Below are 19,802 nucleotides of genomic sequence, written 5' to 3' on the forward strand. Positions count from 1 at the left end.
TGTCTTTGTCAAGTATCATAGCTCTAATAGTTCGTTTGAAATAATTATGATCCTTTTGAATTTAGAAAATGTCCCAAAAACTTCCAAAAGTGGATTTTGTTAAACTGTTTATGATTGCATTTCCTTAGGAATGATCTTTAAGATGACAAGACTGACAAGCTGAACAGCTTCAAATGGCGTTTTATTAAATAATATACGCTTTACACTTTTCTTACACACACAATTATGATAAAGTAGGTGTTTAAGTTGAGTGAAAGTAGAGTTGTCAAAACATATTATTATAAACAAGTGTTTGATATTGAAACAATGCTAATTAATTATTTTTATTTGAAGCTTTACTGTAAATTTTAACCATTTTCCTTCATCAGTAAATGAAAATTAGCTATAAGTTCCAGACATAGCAGTGCAAAAATGGTCGCATCCAGTCAACAATCATTAATTAAATGTAATTAAATCCTGAATAAATTTTAAATTGATATGACATAAATGATCTGGCATGATCGTGACACGGTATGCGCTAACACTAGATTGCCATCTCAAAGAACAAGGTCAAAAGTCGTGATATGATTGTGAATGGATAGATGGTGTCTTGTTTTGCGCGAAACATTATTATTCAAGGACGGTATTTGAAACATATGAAATAAAATAAATGCGTGTAACATTAATAATTTGTAGCATACACAAAAGCCATTCCAGCATCTCAAACGTAAAGAACGCATCTGAATAATAAAAGTCACATTGAGAAAATGTGTAACACGCAAGTCCATGGCGCCTTTAAGCTACATCTTATCTGCAAACATTATGTTGATAAATACTAGTACATGGTCGTGTTCGTTTAGCAATTTGATGAATATGAAAGTAACCTATTAAAGTAACCTAGCATATTTAATAAACTTGTAATGTACTAAAAGCAGCAAAGAAGTAAAACGGCATTATACCTTTCTATAGTTCTTACCCAGTCAACATCATTATCATTGATTGAAAATAACTTGGAATGATCACATTGAGACTTTAATGATAGTACTTATTCACATATGGTTGTTTTTGATCATCATTTTTCCATTAATGGATGGAATTTTAAGTAAATAGACATAAATTTGACAGCTCTCTTCAAACGAGAAAGGTTTGTTTAAAAACATAAAGATAAAGTAAGAGTAAGAAACTATGATAGAGCAAGCTTAACCTTTTTCTGCCAATCAAATTGTTTGGTGCTGTATTATTCTTTTTGTGAGATACTTACAATATATCATTCTTTTACGTAGTGAAACAAATCGATTGGGAAAATATATATTGTGTTGAAAAGAATTATGTAGACGATTTTGGTTATTAATAAATGGGTGAAATAACTCCTACAACATTTAAAGCAACTTGAGATATTTTTCTAGTACCATGTGCTACAGGACAGTATATAGAGAGAAACGTTTAAACTGTTTGGGTTTAACAATTTGATATTTATATTGATTTATTAAACCAAAATGTATAATTGACTAATAAAACCTTATAAACGATGACCAATTTATCGATTTAAACTTTGGCATGAAATATTATAAAGACCAAGTCATTAACGATCAATGATAAACGAGGATTTTCCTGATCCAAAATTGTGACATGTGACCATGTTGAATAGATTATCTCTCTTATTTATATTCAATTTGCCTACTACGTTTGTAACGCGGTAGATTATGCAATAAACAAGCAAGATATATTGACGTATATGACAACATTATCTTGTGTTATGCTGTCTGTAATGTATTTACATTAGACAGTAGACATATTTTCTAATGTCTACTATATTTTTTGCTTATTTATTTATTTCTTGGTCCCTCATATACTACTAGATATTTGTGATGAAAAGTAAATATCTGAAGTGTATAGTTTGCTAAAATTAAAGGTAATAAATCTTGTTTAATAATGATAATTAATGTTTTTTGTCACGATATAATAACCATTAACAGTATAATTACTTTCTTTTAAGATAAGGCGTGCAATGAAGCAGAACCAATAACAGAAATAGTCAGATGTTAGATAAAGTCAACGTGGTGCTGAAGGCGCTGGATGAGGAAATCAAAATTCAAAAACAAACATTTATCAGTTTTACACAATAATCGAAAATTGTTATTCTGTAGATTTTTTAAATAATATACAATATATCAACCAATATAAATCAAATGTGATGTATGTGAATAATTACTTGTTTCTTTTAATGTAATTTTACGTTCTAAATTTGGAACTTGAATTGTACCCTGTTTTTCTAGAGGTTATACTAATAATACCGTGTATTGGATGTTCACCATTTAACTTGTATTTTATACCATCACTTTAACTCAACATTACACTGTACGGATTCATAGTTATAATTGTCTTTTGAATATTGTATATAATGTGTGTTTGCATTGGACCGCTTTTTCTCAATCGTCGTGCACTAAAGATTTACTATTAATTCAGCCTAATACACCTTTAATTGTGTCTTAGTTTTCAATCATTTGGTTAATCTAAGCGCAACTACTGTTATTCATCTTTATATGTAATCGAAATCAAGCATCAAATATTGCATTAAATTGTGACTCAAAAGCTGTGACAATAATTATTCTTCCAAGTTTTCGCAGCCGAATGTGAATAACATTACAAGCAAATTTTGAAAAGTATATTCTAAATTTCATAAAAAAAGTCGGGCAAATATATCACTATAGTTTACTTTTTTTTCTTTTTCTGTTCATTCAATTTATTTTGTAATATAATTTTGTTTACAAGCAAGTTTTGGTGATTATATTCTAAATCTCATAAAAATTATATCAATATTGTTTGCAATTTCTTTATTACTATTCATACGGATGTTTTTGTATTCTAATTTGTCATATTCATTTAAACATATAGTTAATGTCAGCTTGATTCAGTTATTGTTGTCATTGTTTGTTGCCTATATCTTCAAAATGTATTTATGAAACAGTGCACATGACGATAAGCGTCAACAAGGCATACACTTATGACTACATTTGATTTATGTATCATACATGTATATATTCTCCCGCGCTTTAATCATCGAATGTTTATGTTTTATATGATTATTAATTGTTGTTAAGTATATTCTAAATTTTGTTTTGGTTTTAATATTATATCTTTTGTTTTATGGTTTGTGAAGGGTGTACAGTCATTTTAATGATTTAACAACTATTTTGTTATCAGAATTTTGAAGTAGTTGCAAAGTTTTTTTTACATAATCAATAGTTTATAATATATAGTTTATGTATTGTATTTTTATATTTAATCGGATTTATTCTATATACTGTTGTTTTATATATTTAATCGCGTACATTATTCTTGTATTGTTGTGTATATGTGATTTTAAAATATATCATGTTTTGTTTTGAACAATACATTAATATTGACTTTAAAGCTGTTAAATATGGACTTTAAAACATTGAATATAAGTTAATGTGTACAAAAATATACACAAGCGTAATACGAGTAGTCACAAGGGATAATTTAATGTACGGAAGCTTTCCTGCTAACTTGGGGTGGTTCTACTAAGGATACCTTCTCTTGTCTGAAAGATGCTGGATGGGCGTATAAGATATTCCTTTGAGAGTAAATTTATGAAAAGTCGCCATAGGAAGTCTACTGTGTTGTTGCGACGTGAAAACTAACTACAAAAAGCAACATAGTACATAAATACTGAAAATATGTAAATTATTGTGGGCTGTAAAGTTTGCCTTGAATCAATGACATACACTTTAATTAGTTAGCTGTCTTTTTCAAATAGTTTCTGTCAAAATAATAACGTTTACATTTGTTTTTATTCATAATGTGCAAAAAAGTCAAGCTAACCCATTACGAGTATACATGTTTGTAAATGAAAAAATGTCCCTTTGCATGTTGAAAAGATGCATTTGTTATATGAAATTGTCCCCTAGTAATTACAAGAACATATGAATACAATTTTGGGAATGTCCACAAAATCTATTTTAAAATAAAAGTTAAATGTCATAGATTCAACAAATCTGCATACCAATCCTAGAAAAAAAGTCAAAGCTTTCAAAAATTGTTATAAATTCAAAGCATATCTTGTTTCTAATACTAGTATATAATATATTGATGAACCGATGATAAAAGACTTTGTAATTTGGAAATTAAACAGGGGGTGTCTATTTGGAAAAAGGGAAAAGGTGTTAATGAACAAACCAAATCTGTATATGATTTAACTTTGCTGCAACATTTAAGAAATTATTTCTAGAAATGACATGGTGTAATTTAAAAAATATATATACTTTTTATCAATCAGTAGTTAAAGGAAAATATTTATGATGCAATTAAGCATATGTATACCCTATAAATGCATTAAAATATATTATAATAAATGTTATGTGTCATTTTGTTATTGGTGAAATGCACTCTATAATTGATTGCAATTGGTGAAATGCACTCTATAATTGGTGAAAAAAAACTCTAGCACCTTAGGGATCAGAATTATTACCTTTGAACTTTTCATGATTTTTTCTTTAAAATATTATTTTCTTGATTTGTTAGTGTATCTACTTTAAACTTAAAAAAAAAATTTTTTTTATTATCATCCACATCATATGTGGCAAGGTTCATAATTCTAGCCCCTATATTATCAGAATTATCATCCTTGAACTTAGAAATTTCATGAAAAAAATGTTAGAAATGGTATTAACTTTAGACACAATATAATTGTTCTATGCCATTACTCACATCATGTACGACAATGTTCATAAGTCAAGCATCTATATTTCAAGTGTTATTTCCTCTTTAGTTTAAGAATTTTGCTTTAAAAATGGTATATAGTATATTCTGGTCACAACCAGGGATGTTTAAAGTTTACCCACTGTCTGTTAGTCCGTCTGTCCCCCTGAGATCACTTTTAAAAGAACTTGGAACTTTTGGAACAAATGTATTGAAAACAGTGAAAATAGAGAAAAGTTGAAACATTAACTATACATATTCATCCTGAGAAAATTGGATCTATAAACATATTTTCCTTATTAGACAGGTAAAATAACGCATAACTATGATTCAGATAAACTAAGAACTCAAAATATTAAAGTTCATTTATGTCTTCCACAGTAGCATAATTAAAAGGCAATGGCCTTTCAAAATGTTGCTTATATAATTCTTGTAGGGTTCTAGCCGGTAAGGGACTTTTGTATTGCTTGCAATACTTTGATATTTTCTTGTACATTTTGCTTTCGATTTTAAATTTACACTTCCTGCTTATAATATAATTCCTTCATTAATTAATAAATTATAGCTATTAATAGATACAATGTGGTTTGTTTTTAATTTGTTTTTATCATTCAACTACAAGAGAATTAGATATGACTTTTCCTGCTCAGATATGAGCTTTTGTCTCTTGTCTGAAGTATACTGAGCCTCGTGATTTATAATTTCTTTTATAAATGGTATATATCAAATCATTTAGTATATTTAGAATCAGGAATTATCCGTAATCGACTCTTTTTTAAAGGGATATAAATCTTATCTTGTGCACAAGTAGAAGTAACAAATGACAAAATTACATCCTTACGGCTTAAGAATTTCCCACTTATGACACCGATGCTCATGTATATAGGTGAACTTCATTATTATATCTTAGCTATATGTTTATAAGTATTAGATACTGGTCTAAACTTATTAATATGTCAGCTATCAGGTACCCCAGAAAATGCAATATCAAGCTTCGAAGCCTTGGTAAATCCGGTGCCACAACATCAGTTACTCATGTAAAATACTTGCTGTTTCAATATGGATTTGGGTTTGTATGGATTTAGACGCCAATATATTAATGAACCGGTTTACGTCTAGACTGAGAGGCTCAAGAGTCAATACTCGCCGACATTTACTCATCTCCACGACATCAAAGCAATGTATAACTTATACAAAAATGCTTTAAATCTTGAAAGATATTTGTCTATACCGGTCAATTATAAACAAAAACACACGGTATTTTAATGTTCTAGCAACTTACTTATGGTCGAAAAGGCACGTCATATGAAAATAGAACGGGATTTAAGACTCTGCTAGATTCGCCTTAAGCCCTCAAAAATGAAATGCACAGGTCTAAAAACATCAACATATTGTTAACAGTTAAAAAATTTGCATAGAAGTAAAATATGCAGTTTTCACGAGATAACTGTGACCTAACGGTTGCTTTGTTTTACTTGACAGCCGTATTACGACATACGTTAAAATTCAGTGAGTAGGACAGTTTGATACAGGTAGAATTTACTAAATAAATGTCAGTTTTGAAACGGATTACGTTCTTCTTTTTTGTCTTTTTCTATAATCATACTTTTTGTGTATTGTGCAGCAGTCAATTGCAGGGTTAAAAAACTTACAAAGCGCAAAACAGTTCTACCAGCTACCAACAGATCAACTTGCAACTAGTTAACGAGTGTGTTTATAATTTAATTTAAGTTAATATTAACAAAACAAAACGTTGCAACGGTTTCAAATTACATCATGATACAAATTGCAAATGCTTTACTTAGATATTTTTATCGTCGGACAAGACATGTGTTAATTAGACAAGTTTCCCCCCTTTGCCAACGAATACAGACGACTTTCAAAAGTAACAACAAATCATTCAAAATTCATAATAGTAAAACAATATAAGCTGGAACTATGTGTTGTTGTCATTTTTAATCAACAGGTCTTGAAATAAAAGCGAAACTGATAGAAAAAAGGAAAACCCGCGGCACATTTCTTTTTCTAACTAAGGGAGGCAACACTGTATATTATAGTGTATACTCTAACAGTAGGTTGTTTCCCGTATAGAAAGCTATTTCTATTCTCGGGCACCTAATGGTGTGTTAAAGATAATTCAACAGTGGTTTTGTTTTGTTTATTTGAGATATTTCGTACTTGTAATTAATGTTTCGTGAATTCATGAATGCAATAAGGTTACACTTGTGGTAATCGCATACGATATGTCCGTAAATGTAAAAAGTCTAGTTTTAACTAATAACCGTGAGTAAAAATGATTAACAAATTTCTTTTTTTCTTTCTATTTTCTTTTTCTTTTGTTTTATGTTTGTACAAAAATAAAAAAAACCTGTGTTCGATAAGACATTAAAATACGCACAGTTGTTTGACTGGTTCCCGCACAAGTTTTTAACTTTCGCTGTCTGCTTACAAATTAACAAATTGTTCCAAGACCAAATTTAACGTTCTTGCTATTCGACTTCAAGCATAACAATTATCAGATTTTTTTCTAATAGGAATACCGCTTGATTTTATCTGATTTGTTTACCAGTTCCTGTGCATATAAGAAACCAATTGTAATATTACCTACGGACAGTAGAAGAATATGTACAAACCTACCTGGATCGACAGCTAGTGTCTAAAGTGTGCTTGAAAAACCTAAACATAAGATTTTGTTCATGGCAGTTTTACTAATCTTACTTGTACAGTTATGGTCGAGGGGAGTTCAATACTACCAGAAAACGACGGCGATGTGTTTAAAAAAGTTAACATGAACTCAGACTTTGCGCTGTGTAAGATAAATTATTGTGGACAAGATACAAGCAATTGCTAAACGAAAGTGATTGACTGGTTTTGTTTGTTTGTTTGTTTGTTCCATTTTACGCCTTTTCCCAACAGTATTTCAGTCATATAGGCGGGTAGTTTTCTAACCATCATTCCTGGAGAGTTACATCAGTACTAGACGGCCTTTCCCGTGCGAAACTAATACTAGTAAAGCATTTCCATGGGGATCGAACCCACGCCAGAGAGGTTACTGGATTAGAAGTCATCACTTTAGCCCCTCGACCACGGAGGCCGTTAAGATTGACTGGTAATGTACTGTTTGAACCACATATATGATCGACCATTGATTAGCTTTACGCAATATTCGTACTACTGATCTTCCATGTAGATTATGACAACTGTCCTTATATGATATGCGATCTGAAGTTAACCCTTTACCGTTTAAGTTTATGATGCACTGATCATTGTAAAATATTTATTACATATGCCAAAATAATATGCACTTGCTGAAGATTTTAAACGGTGCGACAAACACCGGCAATTGCTTCTTGCGGCATCACAGAACCAATAAAATGTCCGCGGTAGCATGCCCCCGTATCCCCCTCAAGCCATTGGGCAAACCCAATTGGTCGCACATATCACAATATCGTGACGACGGACATGTGTTCAAGATAGAAATAAGTTTTTTGGTTTGCATTATTCAGTCCAATTACTGATAAATACCTTCCATACTATCTTTTTATTTTATCCATGAAACAGATATATTGACAAATATTTTAGTTAAAATAATATCTGTCAACACTGACATAGAAATCGATATTTATTCATTGTATTTTATCATTTAGTTTACATATATTTAATGTATATTAATTACACTAAACGTGCGTGTGCTTTCTATGAAATAATAACGCGTATTTTAAAGACTCCTTCTATTTTATATTGTTAGCGCATTTTTGATAAATTATTATGATTTAACTTGAAAATATGTTTACTTAAAATAAGTTGTTGCTACACTTTCTTACATACTCTTTCATATATTTCTATATCAAGGAACATTAAATTTCTGATGAGAACACATGTAAACATGTTGTTCATAGGGTACATTCTGCATCAAAATACGTGCTTCGGTAATACATTTATTTTAAAAGGGGTCTCCTGGTTTTAAAAGGTATTTATTTCTTTATGTTATTTTTTTGCAAATATTTTTGGATGAAGCAGATAACACCTTTTCCATCGATATGTAAAATGTGTCCCTTTCTTTCAGTTAACAATAATATGTATCGATGTACCAATAAGAATGATAATGGCGAGATGAAATTTAGCATTTTTTGCCTAATGTAGATTTAATAATCAGACGAAAATTATAAGAAGCCGAAATAGAATGTTGATTTAATTATTTAATTGTTATAGTAAAAAACAAGAAACAAAGCCAGTAAATATTTTATTTATTTTCTGTAATTATTTATAAGTTGTTGGCACACTTTCTTACATTCTATTTCATATATTTCAATATCAAAGAACATTTAATTTCTGATGAGAACACATGTTAACGTGTTCATTAGGGTACATTCTGCATCAAAATTACGTGCTTCGGAACCAGTCTAAGAATAATTCGGTAAAAACTCTGCAGATGTCATATTAAAACTCATCATGATTTCTGAATATTTTCTTTAAAAACTTTAAATAAAATATTACTATTTGTCTTAAGAGGTCTTCAAATTTTTTATAATAAAACAGATATTGATTTTCTGATTTATAAACCCACAAAATTAACGATTAAAATATGTCGGAAACTGCTTTTGTAGCGAATCGATTACGGCTAATTTAAACATTCCGTTTGAGCCCCATTTGTCTCATCCAGGAATCCGGTTTTTATTTACAATTTCAATTTATGACCTGTATTTGTCGTATAAAGTTTATTTAAATCGGAGACGTAATTTTAAGAAATTTTTCAATAACCTCATATTTTTATTGGAAACTACTTTGATACAGTAGCGCTGCTAAACTCAAATACCATCTGTAGTCAGTTAAACAGTTTCAAAAATACAAGTTATATAAGTCTGTATTGAAAAATAGCCAATAATCTTTGCACAAACTAATTTAATGCCTTCAAAAATTTAAGTCACGTTTAACTAAAATCCTCAAATTAAATATATATCATTGAATTCACTCACCACACCTTCAGTGACAAAATAATAATTAAAATTACAATTACACAATTACAATGTATAACACAATATTCAATATTTATATATTCCAATCTGTGGTATCCTTGATGTATATCTATCCTCAGTAACTATGGTTAAAATATAGTGGTTGATGTATTCTGGTTGATGTATCCTGATTGATGTATCCTCGTTTATGATCTTGGTTGATGAATCCTCGTTAGTGTATCCTCGTTAATATATCCTGCTTGATGTATTCTTGTTGATGTATCCTACTTGATGTGTCCTCTTTAATGAATCCTGATTGATGTATTTTCGTTAATATATCCTTGTTAATGTTTTCTGGTTGATGAAACCTCTTAATGTATCCTGGTTGATGTATACTGGCTGATGTAAAGTTCTTGATGTATTATCGTTAATGTATCCTGGTTGATGTATCCTGGTTGATGTGATTTAACCTGTTTGATATATTATTAATGTATCCTGATTAATGTTTCCTGGTTGATGTATCCTGGTTGATGCATCCTGATTGATGTATCCTGGATGATGTATCCTGGTTGAAGTATCCTTGTTAATGTAGCATCGTGAATGTATCCTAGTGGATGTATCCTCTTAATGTATCCTCGTTGATGTATACTGGCCGATGGTACCTGGTTGATGTATTCTCATTAATATATCCTGGTTGATATATCCTGGTTGATATAACCTTGTTAATATATCATCGTTGATGTATACTGGCAGGTGGTACCTGGTTGATGTTTTCTCGTTAATGTATCCTGGTTGATGTATCCTGATTGATATATTCTGTTTGATGTATCCTCGTTGATATATTATTAATGTTTCTTCCTGATTAATGTATTCTGGTAAATTTATCCGGATTGATGAATCCTGGTTGATGAATCCTGGTTGATATATCCTGGTCGATGTGATGTATCCTGGTTAAAGTATCCTGGTCGATGTGATGTATTCTGGTTGAAGTATCCTCGTAAATGTATCTTTGTTGATGTATCCTGATTGATGAATATTGATGAATATTGGTTAATGTGATGTATCCTGGTTGATATATTCTCGTTACATATCTTCGTTACTGTATCGTCGTTGCACCGTGTTTAATTCTTAAATAAATCAAAAACACTTTCCATTGAAATATATTCCATGGAGACAAATCTCAATGATAATTGCTATTTTTATATTATTTACTTTGTGCTATTCAAAATAAACCCTCTAAATACGATAGACGTCATTTCTTACCGGCTTATTAGTTTACGTATTTGGGATTCGAGTGATGTCAAAACTATTGTTAAAGTCATGACAAAACTATTTTTAAAGTCATGAAATGGAGTGTAATCAATGGTGGTCGTCAAATTAAGTGAACACACATATATACATGGGTAGATCTGCTAATATGACAGAAGTACAAAATACAAAATGACAAAGTACAAAATTTAACAAACATTAAGTGTAATAGAAATAGATTTAAGTCTGAGCTAACTAGATGTAAAAGTAAGAGAAATAAATATTCAGTAGAACCTCAGAACTGGAACCGCTTTTTGTGGTTATAAAATGAAGTTGGCTGAATGGTCGGATGATATAAATTTTGAATTGTGTCTAAAAAATAATGACAGCAAAAGGTACCAAGGGAGCTTGTTGTTAACTGTAAAATGTTTGTTTTAAATTAAAATGAGGTAAACTTTGGGCATTTAGAAAAAAATCCGCTTTTTTGTATTTAACAGAATAAGAAAAGATTGTAATACATTTATTGTTTTCAGATATTTTTATATTATACATGTAATCCATAAATATTTTTCTCACCGATTTTAAAACCGTCTTCAGTGCTCTGCAGTGAAGTTTTTATATATTTTCAATTCATATTTTCTTTATTATACTGTTTAAGTTCTCTTTAAATAGGTCGATATACTGAATTAACCTTCATAACTTTTGTATTTATATTACAAAATTTAACCTATATACGCTCATAAATCGGGTTTACTTTGCATTGTAACTGACACCTGCGTTTTGTATTCAACTATTCAACACAGAATGAAAACCGAACATAACGTCTAAATATCGTATTACTATAAACAAGTTACGGGTGAATTCATAGGCAGACGAACTAGAACATGGTTTATATTACATTTCACTTAAAGGTATAGATAATGTATTTTCTTTTTAATAATTTTACCAGCTAAAAGTCGGCAAGGGGGTTCAGGAGGGAATCGTATATATTAGGAGTTATCTAGAGTTTATATAAATCTAGTTTTAGCATATCTTGGGCTTTATGTAATATAAATATATATTTGTATTGTGTTATCTTTCAATAAATTATACCCATTATTATATTGAAATTAATTGAACGTTTAAAATGTAAGTTTATATATATAATTCTATGAAGATTAAATAAAATCTTACTTAATCATATTAAAGATTTTAGTATATTATGAATTATTGTCATTGATCATTAGTTTTATTCCGACTTTATTCGAAGAAGTGGATGTACATTGCTTATACATGTCGTCACTAATAAGTCGATTGGTCCATAAACTAAAATAACTAAATATATATTGTCCTAAAATTTGATGTGGCAAGTAAATGACTCCTAAATATTGTGTGTCGTTTTTTTTTCAAAGTCCATGACAAATGTATGGACCACACAAACACACACACGCACGCACGCCCACACACACACAAAGACAGACAAACATACTTACACGTGTCAGTTTACCTTTTAGTGTGACCATTACCACTGAGCAATGGACCCGAGTCTTTAGCCCGACGCATTGTCAGATGGTGTTTAACATTTGTGCCGAGTACTGAATGATGAAATCAAAGCAGACGCATTTTTGTCATACATATTAAAAATTAATGTAGTATAAATAGTATATCACTATCGCTTCTAAATGTTCTATCTTCCCCTCGGTGTGTACACCTTGCAGATAATGTTCAAGATAATTTGCAGATTTGAAATTTGCCAGTAGACAACTCTCATCTACCCGCACTTCGGAATAAAATCTTCTTTGACTACGATTGGATAGCCGCTGCCGATCTCATGACTTTAGTCGAGGGAAGTGGTCCTACAAATTTTGGTCGAGGGAATTAAGCCGGGACGACAAGGAAAGTGTGCCAGAGTGCGTGAGCCAAAATCACAGAGAATTATGACTTGAACGTCAGGTCATTTTCCTGGCACCAACAAACCTTTACAGAGCCACTTCCTCTTCATAATATCTCAGTTAACCGTATATTTAGGTTCTCATTGGCCACCGTGTAATGGCTTACTTTTGCCTCAAAATTCACATCATTGGGTAAATGTAGGAATGGCATGGACGTAAATTATCACCAATTTGTGCTTCACATCTAAAATAAGGGCATGACATGTGACACTTCCGTGGTCAGTATCGACAGCGACAGCTGCTTTTTGTGCAGTAACTGGCGAATGATCCCTTACTACAAATATGGGACACAGTCAGTTATCGCTATCAAAGTTTTTGACCCACTGATAGAGACACGGTTATTTGAATTTATCTCATTAGAAAGTTTCTGGTGGTAGTGTAAAGAGAAAGAGAGAGAGAGAGAGAGAGAGAGAGAGAGAGACTCTCTGGTACAATGCGATAATTTACTGAGGACAAAAAGTTTTCTCTCCTTTGTTCCAAGGACACGTTGTCCTGACAAAAAAGAAATTAACTCTCCTCTCATTGTAAGGACACGTGTGCTCACTTTGGTGTCTCTCACTTAATATAATGCGATAACTTCCTTTGAGGACAGACCGATTTTCTCTCCAATGTTACAGGGACACTAAGCAGTCCTCACAAAAGAAGAACTCTCACGTGTCAATGAAAACGCCAAAAACGGTTCGTGATGGTCAAGGGGAGGTGATGAGGTTTGAAAATCAGCATGAGAGTTGTGCGTAATGCCTTTGGAAATGAGTGTCCTCAAATGGCGGGTCTGTGTGTATAGTCCTCACTCGACGCCTGAAGTTAGCTAGAGGGAGAGAGAGAGAGAGAGAGAGAGAGAGAGAGAGAGAGAGAGAGAGAGAGAGAGAGAGAGGTAAATGAGGACAATTTGTCTTGACTCTTGATATATAAATGCGAGCGTCGTGCAGATAAAAGAAAGAAGGGATGCTGAGATCAATAATAAGTATGTGTATTTAAATCATTTTTAATTACAAATGAATTCCGATTTCTTTGAAGTACAAGAGAAATTAGCCAAATGTCAAAAATGTACAAATTAAACGTAGTTTAAAACATAATATAATGTGTCAGTGTGACCTGGGCTATTGAAGTTATTATTGAAACAATTAAGGATATAAATTACCTTTTTATATACACTTAACAGTGAGCTCTGGGTAATTTATATTTTGTAGAACAATCTATTTAAGAATAATTTTTAAGTATATATATTGTAAAAACCCCTTTTGTACTACGTTAGTTGTTAGTCCGTCAAAAAATATACAATAGAGATCTCTGATCCCCTTTCAAAATTGCATATCATATTTCGTTCCTCCAATTTTTTTCTCGTTCAGAGCACGCGCATTTGTTTGCTTGGGGACCATATGCCGCTTTTCAAGGAATGTCTCTTACGTGTCACACTGAAGGTAGCATAATAACCGCCGTATGAAGACATACGGGGGTTTCAAAATTCATATTTCTACCATTTTATGTTAAATGTTGAATACTATTTAAACCGGTGCTAGGGGCATGAACGATTACTTGCATTCTCCATTTCCGTTCATAAACAGGCTCAATCAAATTGAGTCTGCAATATTTTTAATTTTGTATATTTGTGCGTCCTTTAGGGATTATTTATTTCTTTATTACAATGTGACACTTAGGTGCCATTCCATGAAAGGCCGCGTATGGTCTCCAAGTAAAAGAATGCATGTGCCCTAAATGAGAAAACAATGTTATAATTAGTTAAAAATAAAAAAAACATTATGTTTCACTGAATTAAATGAACAATCAATAATAAAAATGTAAAAAAAAATATCATTAGCAATTATTTTAGTATTAGCTTCATAATATACCTTATGAAGTTATTTAAACATAATCAGGTGGTTTCAAAATTCTTATTTCTACCATTTTATGTTAAATGTTGAATACTGCTTAAGCCGGTGCTAGGGGCATAAACGTTTACTTGCACTCTCCATTTCCGTTCATAAACAGGCTCAATCAATTGAGTCTGCAACTTATTTAATTTTGTATATTTGCGCGTCCTTGAGGGATTATTCATTTCTTTATTACAATGTGACACTTAGTGCCATTCCGTGAAAAGCGCCATATGGTCTCCAAGTAATCGAATGCGTGTGCCGTAAACGAGAAATCAATGTTATAATTAGTTAAAGAAAACTTAATGTTTGACTGAATGAAATAATAATCAAAAAATAAAAATAAGAATGTAAAAATTATACACTGATACCAATTATCTTAGCTTTAGCTTTATAATATACTTTATAATCAGGTGCACAGTGTAATTCTATCTTATTTAATATATTTTATATATTCCTAAAGCTAGCATATAAAGATTTTATTTTAAAGTTAAGATATTCATCTAAAAGGTTAATTTACCGACATGTTTGAAGTCATGCTCTTTTTCATTTAAAGTATAAATTGACCCGGATGTTGGAAAATTATGGTATCGTGTGCACACAATCTTTTGTTAAAATCTTCAGGAGTCACCACCGTTCACAACAGAATGATCAATACATTACACTATTTATCGCTAAATTTAACAAGTTGCAACATCAGATATTTGTTTATACCTCGGAATAAAATGAGAACAAAAACAGTTACGGAGTATCTTTATATATTTGCCGTTATGTTTTTTACATTGTTTTGATAAACAGTCCAAAACAATATTCCTTTGGAAGTCATGATTATTTCAGAAAAAAGTATAAGCGAAGGTGTATCAAGTTTGTCTACCGTTCCAAATTGATCTTTTCATTCTTATGCAGACAATTGACAGTTCATAAATTAACTTTTTATTTAATATCATGATGTAGAATATGAAGATCCGTGCCCTCTTCTGTTTTTTTTTAACAAAAGTTGTCCGTGTTTTATACATGCCCCTGATCAAAACCGAAAGTAGGTTGTTAAGGAAGTATTGATTCAAATGATTGTATACAAATGAAAAACGGTACTCTGTTATTGTATGTCAAATTCATAAGATAAATCGTATTTTTTGTTTAAAGATACACTGGTTGACAGAGATTGCTGTGTGATACCGTTAATACAATGGATGGTTCTGACGAAGTCTGTGAAATCTTTTGTGAGCCTTGTGAAAAAGCTAAACAAAAAACAATAGCAGAAGGGTTTTGTGTTGACTGTTCTGAATACTTATGCGGACAGTGTTTTAATCATCACAAGCGTTTTAAACAATTTGAGCACCATGTTCTACAAGATAAAAACAGCATGCCTTTGGATCCAAAACATACTGTATCGAAATATGTCTGTACATCAAAGTGTCAAGTTCACGCGGATGAAGTTATAAAATATATTTGTAAGACCTGTGATAAGATCGGATGTAACGTTTGCATGACGATAGACCATCGATCATGTGATGGTGTCAGGTATATCCCGGACGAAGTGAAGAAATCTGTTACATCTGTAGAAATACAAGAATTTGCTAAAATGATAGATGATATGCATGTAGTGCAACAAGAATTGTATAGCAAGATTGGTCAAAATTTTCAAGTATCCGATCAAATGATCAAAACAGCTTGTATGGACCTTGAGCGACAAAAAGATCAGATTGTCAGCTTCTTTGAAAGTCTTTATGATACAATGAAAACCGAAGTTGTTAAAAACAGGACTTAGATGGTAAAGTATTTAAAACTTTGTTGAAAGAAGTCAGGAGTATGCAAACAGAGCTGAAAAATCGGAAAGCGAAACTAAAAACTTTAGAACAAGGTCAACAAATCTGTGAAGGTTTTATTTTCATGAAATACACGCAAGCAGTTATGGAAAAGATGTCAAATGACATGAAGGAACTATCAGAAAATGGAAAGGAAAAACCAGCTAGATACGAGCCATCTTTAGATGTCGAAGAACTGAAAGAAGATGTCAAATGTTTAGGGCGTTTGTTAACTGGAAAGCCAGACCAGATAACACAAAGTAAGATAAATAAGTAACGACAAATAAGGGCGTCATTTTAGACATAAAAAATTGTATTTTGCCACTGTTCATTCAGTCGATTACTTTAGTTGAAATGAAAAGACACTGTCATGTTTGAAAACTATTTATTCCAATGCAATTACATAATTATCGTTCATGCATTATGGAAAAAATAATAAAAATGTAAGGGCTTACCTATAATGTAGAATAGATAAATACAGAATCCCTAAAGAAAGCCCAACACGGCAAAATTAAAAATGTTGCAGACTCGGTTTATCTATAACACTTCTTTTAGTGCTTTGATTATCAAAGACACGTATAAAAATGTCATTAATGAATTCGATAATTATGTCATTAATTTTTGTTCCAGTCGAGTCGGTAAAGAAAAAGATGGAGAAAGAGCTCCATATGATACGCCGTGAAAAAGAGGATCTGAAGGACGTTCTAGATAGGACGAATGCAATAGCTGAAGGCCTTAAGAAAACTGTTACTGAGTTACAGTCACGTGTACAAAAGGTTAGTTTTATCTCTATATTGTTGATGAAGTTAACTAACGGATATTTATTTGAATACACTAATCAATCCGTTTTCTGGTTACATGGTTGATCGAGCCTGTAAGTGTTTGTACTTTATTTGAGTCTGTGTTGTGAAGGATAATTAGTAGATAATGCCAATAGGGAGTTGGCAAAGTGTTAACATGAATTCTTAAAAAAAGACACACACATGTACACAGGTATATAATACAGACAGGAGTTTGAACATGCGAAGTTTTATATATTATATATTATAAAATATTTTAAGCTATTTCATTTTCGCTGAAATAAAATCATACCGATGTGTCTGTTTTTGTTTCTTTTCGATGGGTGGTCAATATCTTTAAGGCCAATGTTAAAGGTGTGATTTATCTTTATTTGCTGTCCCACAAAGTTATGTATAATCCACGTAAAACACAAATTTAACGTCCAAGCCTAAAGTAACTTTGAACAAGTATATGTCTGTCAATTTGCATTTCATGAAAATTAGATAATTTAATTTGAAAAAGCATCAATACAGACCTGAAGTGTGCGTATGCCGCCGAAACAAAAAATAGTCATTTTACAAACCTAAAAAAATATCTAGAATGTTGTTTCATAAGTTATGCCTTATTAGTTGGGCAAGTATAAATACAAGTCATTTGCTTGCTTCATTTGTTATCAACAATTTTATCTAAAGAAACGTTATATATCTTTTAAGGAAGAACAAAACAACAAACATCTGAAAACTGAGAAAGAAAATCAAAACCTGGACTATGAAAGCAGGTAGTACTTAATTTTTACCTGACATATTCATATGACTATTTACGTTGTTTGACCTATGGTGGCCCTACATAAATCAATTGGTGAAAATTTGCTCATGTAGCCTTTACTTTCCGACTGATGTCTTTCATAGTTTGTAGGTAGATACTTTAGGATGTCTATAACTTCGGTTTTGTTTGTCTAGGTCACCGGTGTTTACACTCTTGCTCTGATTGCCTGTATATATTGACTGCTCTGCATTGAATAATACATTCACAAATGTGCAGTTTTTGGTAGTATGCATGGTCTTTAGCGATATTCCTGTAGTAACGAATATAATGTAAACTATAATATAATAGGTTCATCGTAAGAGTAAAAGAGTATGTTGGACACATTTTTGATTTATAAAACCTGTCACAAAAACGCCGCCCAGGGCACAATTTGTTTTCTTACAAAAGAAATAATTCGGACAGTTAGTATTCTTTCATATTTTAACTGATAAATATTGATTGCTCTAATTCATTTGTTTCATTTATTTCAGACTACGTAAAAGTCAAGACGAGTAAGTCTATACTATTTATAACGAAATATGAAAACTGTTGATAGTATAGATTATTATTTTTTATATTTCCTTATAAGAATGTATATTTAAAGTTAATTCTAAGGGCGTCATTGAATTCCAATACCTTCTTTATTATATAAAAAGATGACTCGAATTGATTCGAAACAGAATATTTCTATTTTGAGGAATTAAATTACAAAAACTATTGGAATCAGATGGCAATAATAAGTCCAACGTTTTTATATATGATATTATGTTGTTGCTTAAATATAGTAATTAAAGCTGTATTAAATGTCATAAAACAGAAATGACGACATTTCATTAATAAATTAGGTTTCATGTCCAGACAACCAAAATGAGATTTTTAAGCATTTCTACAACCTCATTGTGGCGAAATCGGAAGTACAATTTCTGTTTGCCCTTCGGTTCATCAATATTAAATCAACAAACATATCCGTATTGTAGGGGATGTTTTCATACAAATTTAATCTATTTAATGAGATGATTGCTTTTTTCAAAACGCCATGCCTAATGCACCGTGAAGCTTAAACGATTAAATTGGGTTTGCAGAAGAAAATTTCATACTTTCTGTGTCCCGGATAGCAACTATAACACTTTGACGTAGCGCAGCGCATACACGAGCTGATTTTAGTCTTCGTTTACATGATAAATTTGTACAATTCCGTTTAAAGTTGTAATTTATGAAGAATATTTGACGATATTACCGTTTAAAAGGTTTAAGAAACTGCAGAATGTTTATAATGCAAAATATTCTTGTGCCTCCACTTGGGGGGGGGGATTTAGATTTACCCTTGTCCGTTCGTCCGTCCATCCATCCGACGGTCCGTTTAATCTCATTTGTGTCGCACGTAACTCAAAAAGCATTTGACCTAGTCATGAAACCTAACAGGAATGTTGATCAGCATGTGCAGTTGTGCACCTGGGTATTTTCGTGGTGATTTATTCAGTATTTTTAGAGTTATTGCCATTAACTTAGTAAAAAGTTGCAATTTTCAACTTGTGTCGTAACTCACTTGGGGGGGGGAGATTTAGATTTACCCTTGTCCGTTCGTCCGTCCATCCATCCGACGGTTCGTTAAATCTCTTTTGTGTCGCACGTAACTCAAAAAGCATTTGACCTAGAGCCATGAACTTTACAGGAATGTGATCAATGTGTATTGTGTACCGGGTATTT

The 19,802-nt window shown here is 31.5% G+C and overlaps 2 protein-coding genes across 2 annotated transcripts; both read left to right on the plus strand.

Annotated features, from left to right (window-relative positions):
- The first annotated feature begins 15,892 nt into the window (after window positions 1-15,892).
- On the plus strand, window positions 15,893-16,474 carry LOC132757566 (E3 ubiquitin-protein ligase TRIM33-like). Its single transcript, XM_060748882.1, has one exon. It carries the CDS (start codon window positions 15,893-15,895, stop codon window positions 16,472-16,474), a length of 582 nt encoding a protein of 193 aa, XP_060604865.1.
- A 41-nt stretch (window positions 16,475-16,515) lies between these two features.
- Window positions 16,516-18,707, plus strand: LOC132757567 (uncharacterized). The gene is made up of 4 exons (XM_060748884.1): window positions 16,516-16,771; window positions 17,142-17,287; window positions 18,005-18,069; window positions 18,587-18,707. Exons 1-4 carry the CDS (start codon window positions 16,516-16,518, stop codon window positions 18,609-18,611), a joined length of 492 nt encoding a protein of 163 aa, XP_060604867.1. The 3' UTR covers window positions 18,612-18,707.
- Window positions 18,708-19,802: the final 1,095 nt, after the last annotated feature.

This window comes from Ruditapes philippinarum, unplaced genomic scaffold (assembly GCF_026571515.1).
Source record: "Ruditapes philippinarum isolate M1 unplaced genomic scaffold, ASM2657151v2 ctg16243_1_1_1_1, whole genome shotgun sequence".
Classification (NCBI taxonomy): Eukaryota; Metazoa; Mollusca; class Bivalvia; order Venerida; family Veneridae; genus Ruditapes; species Ruditapes philippinarum.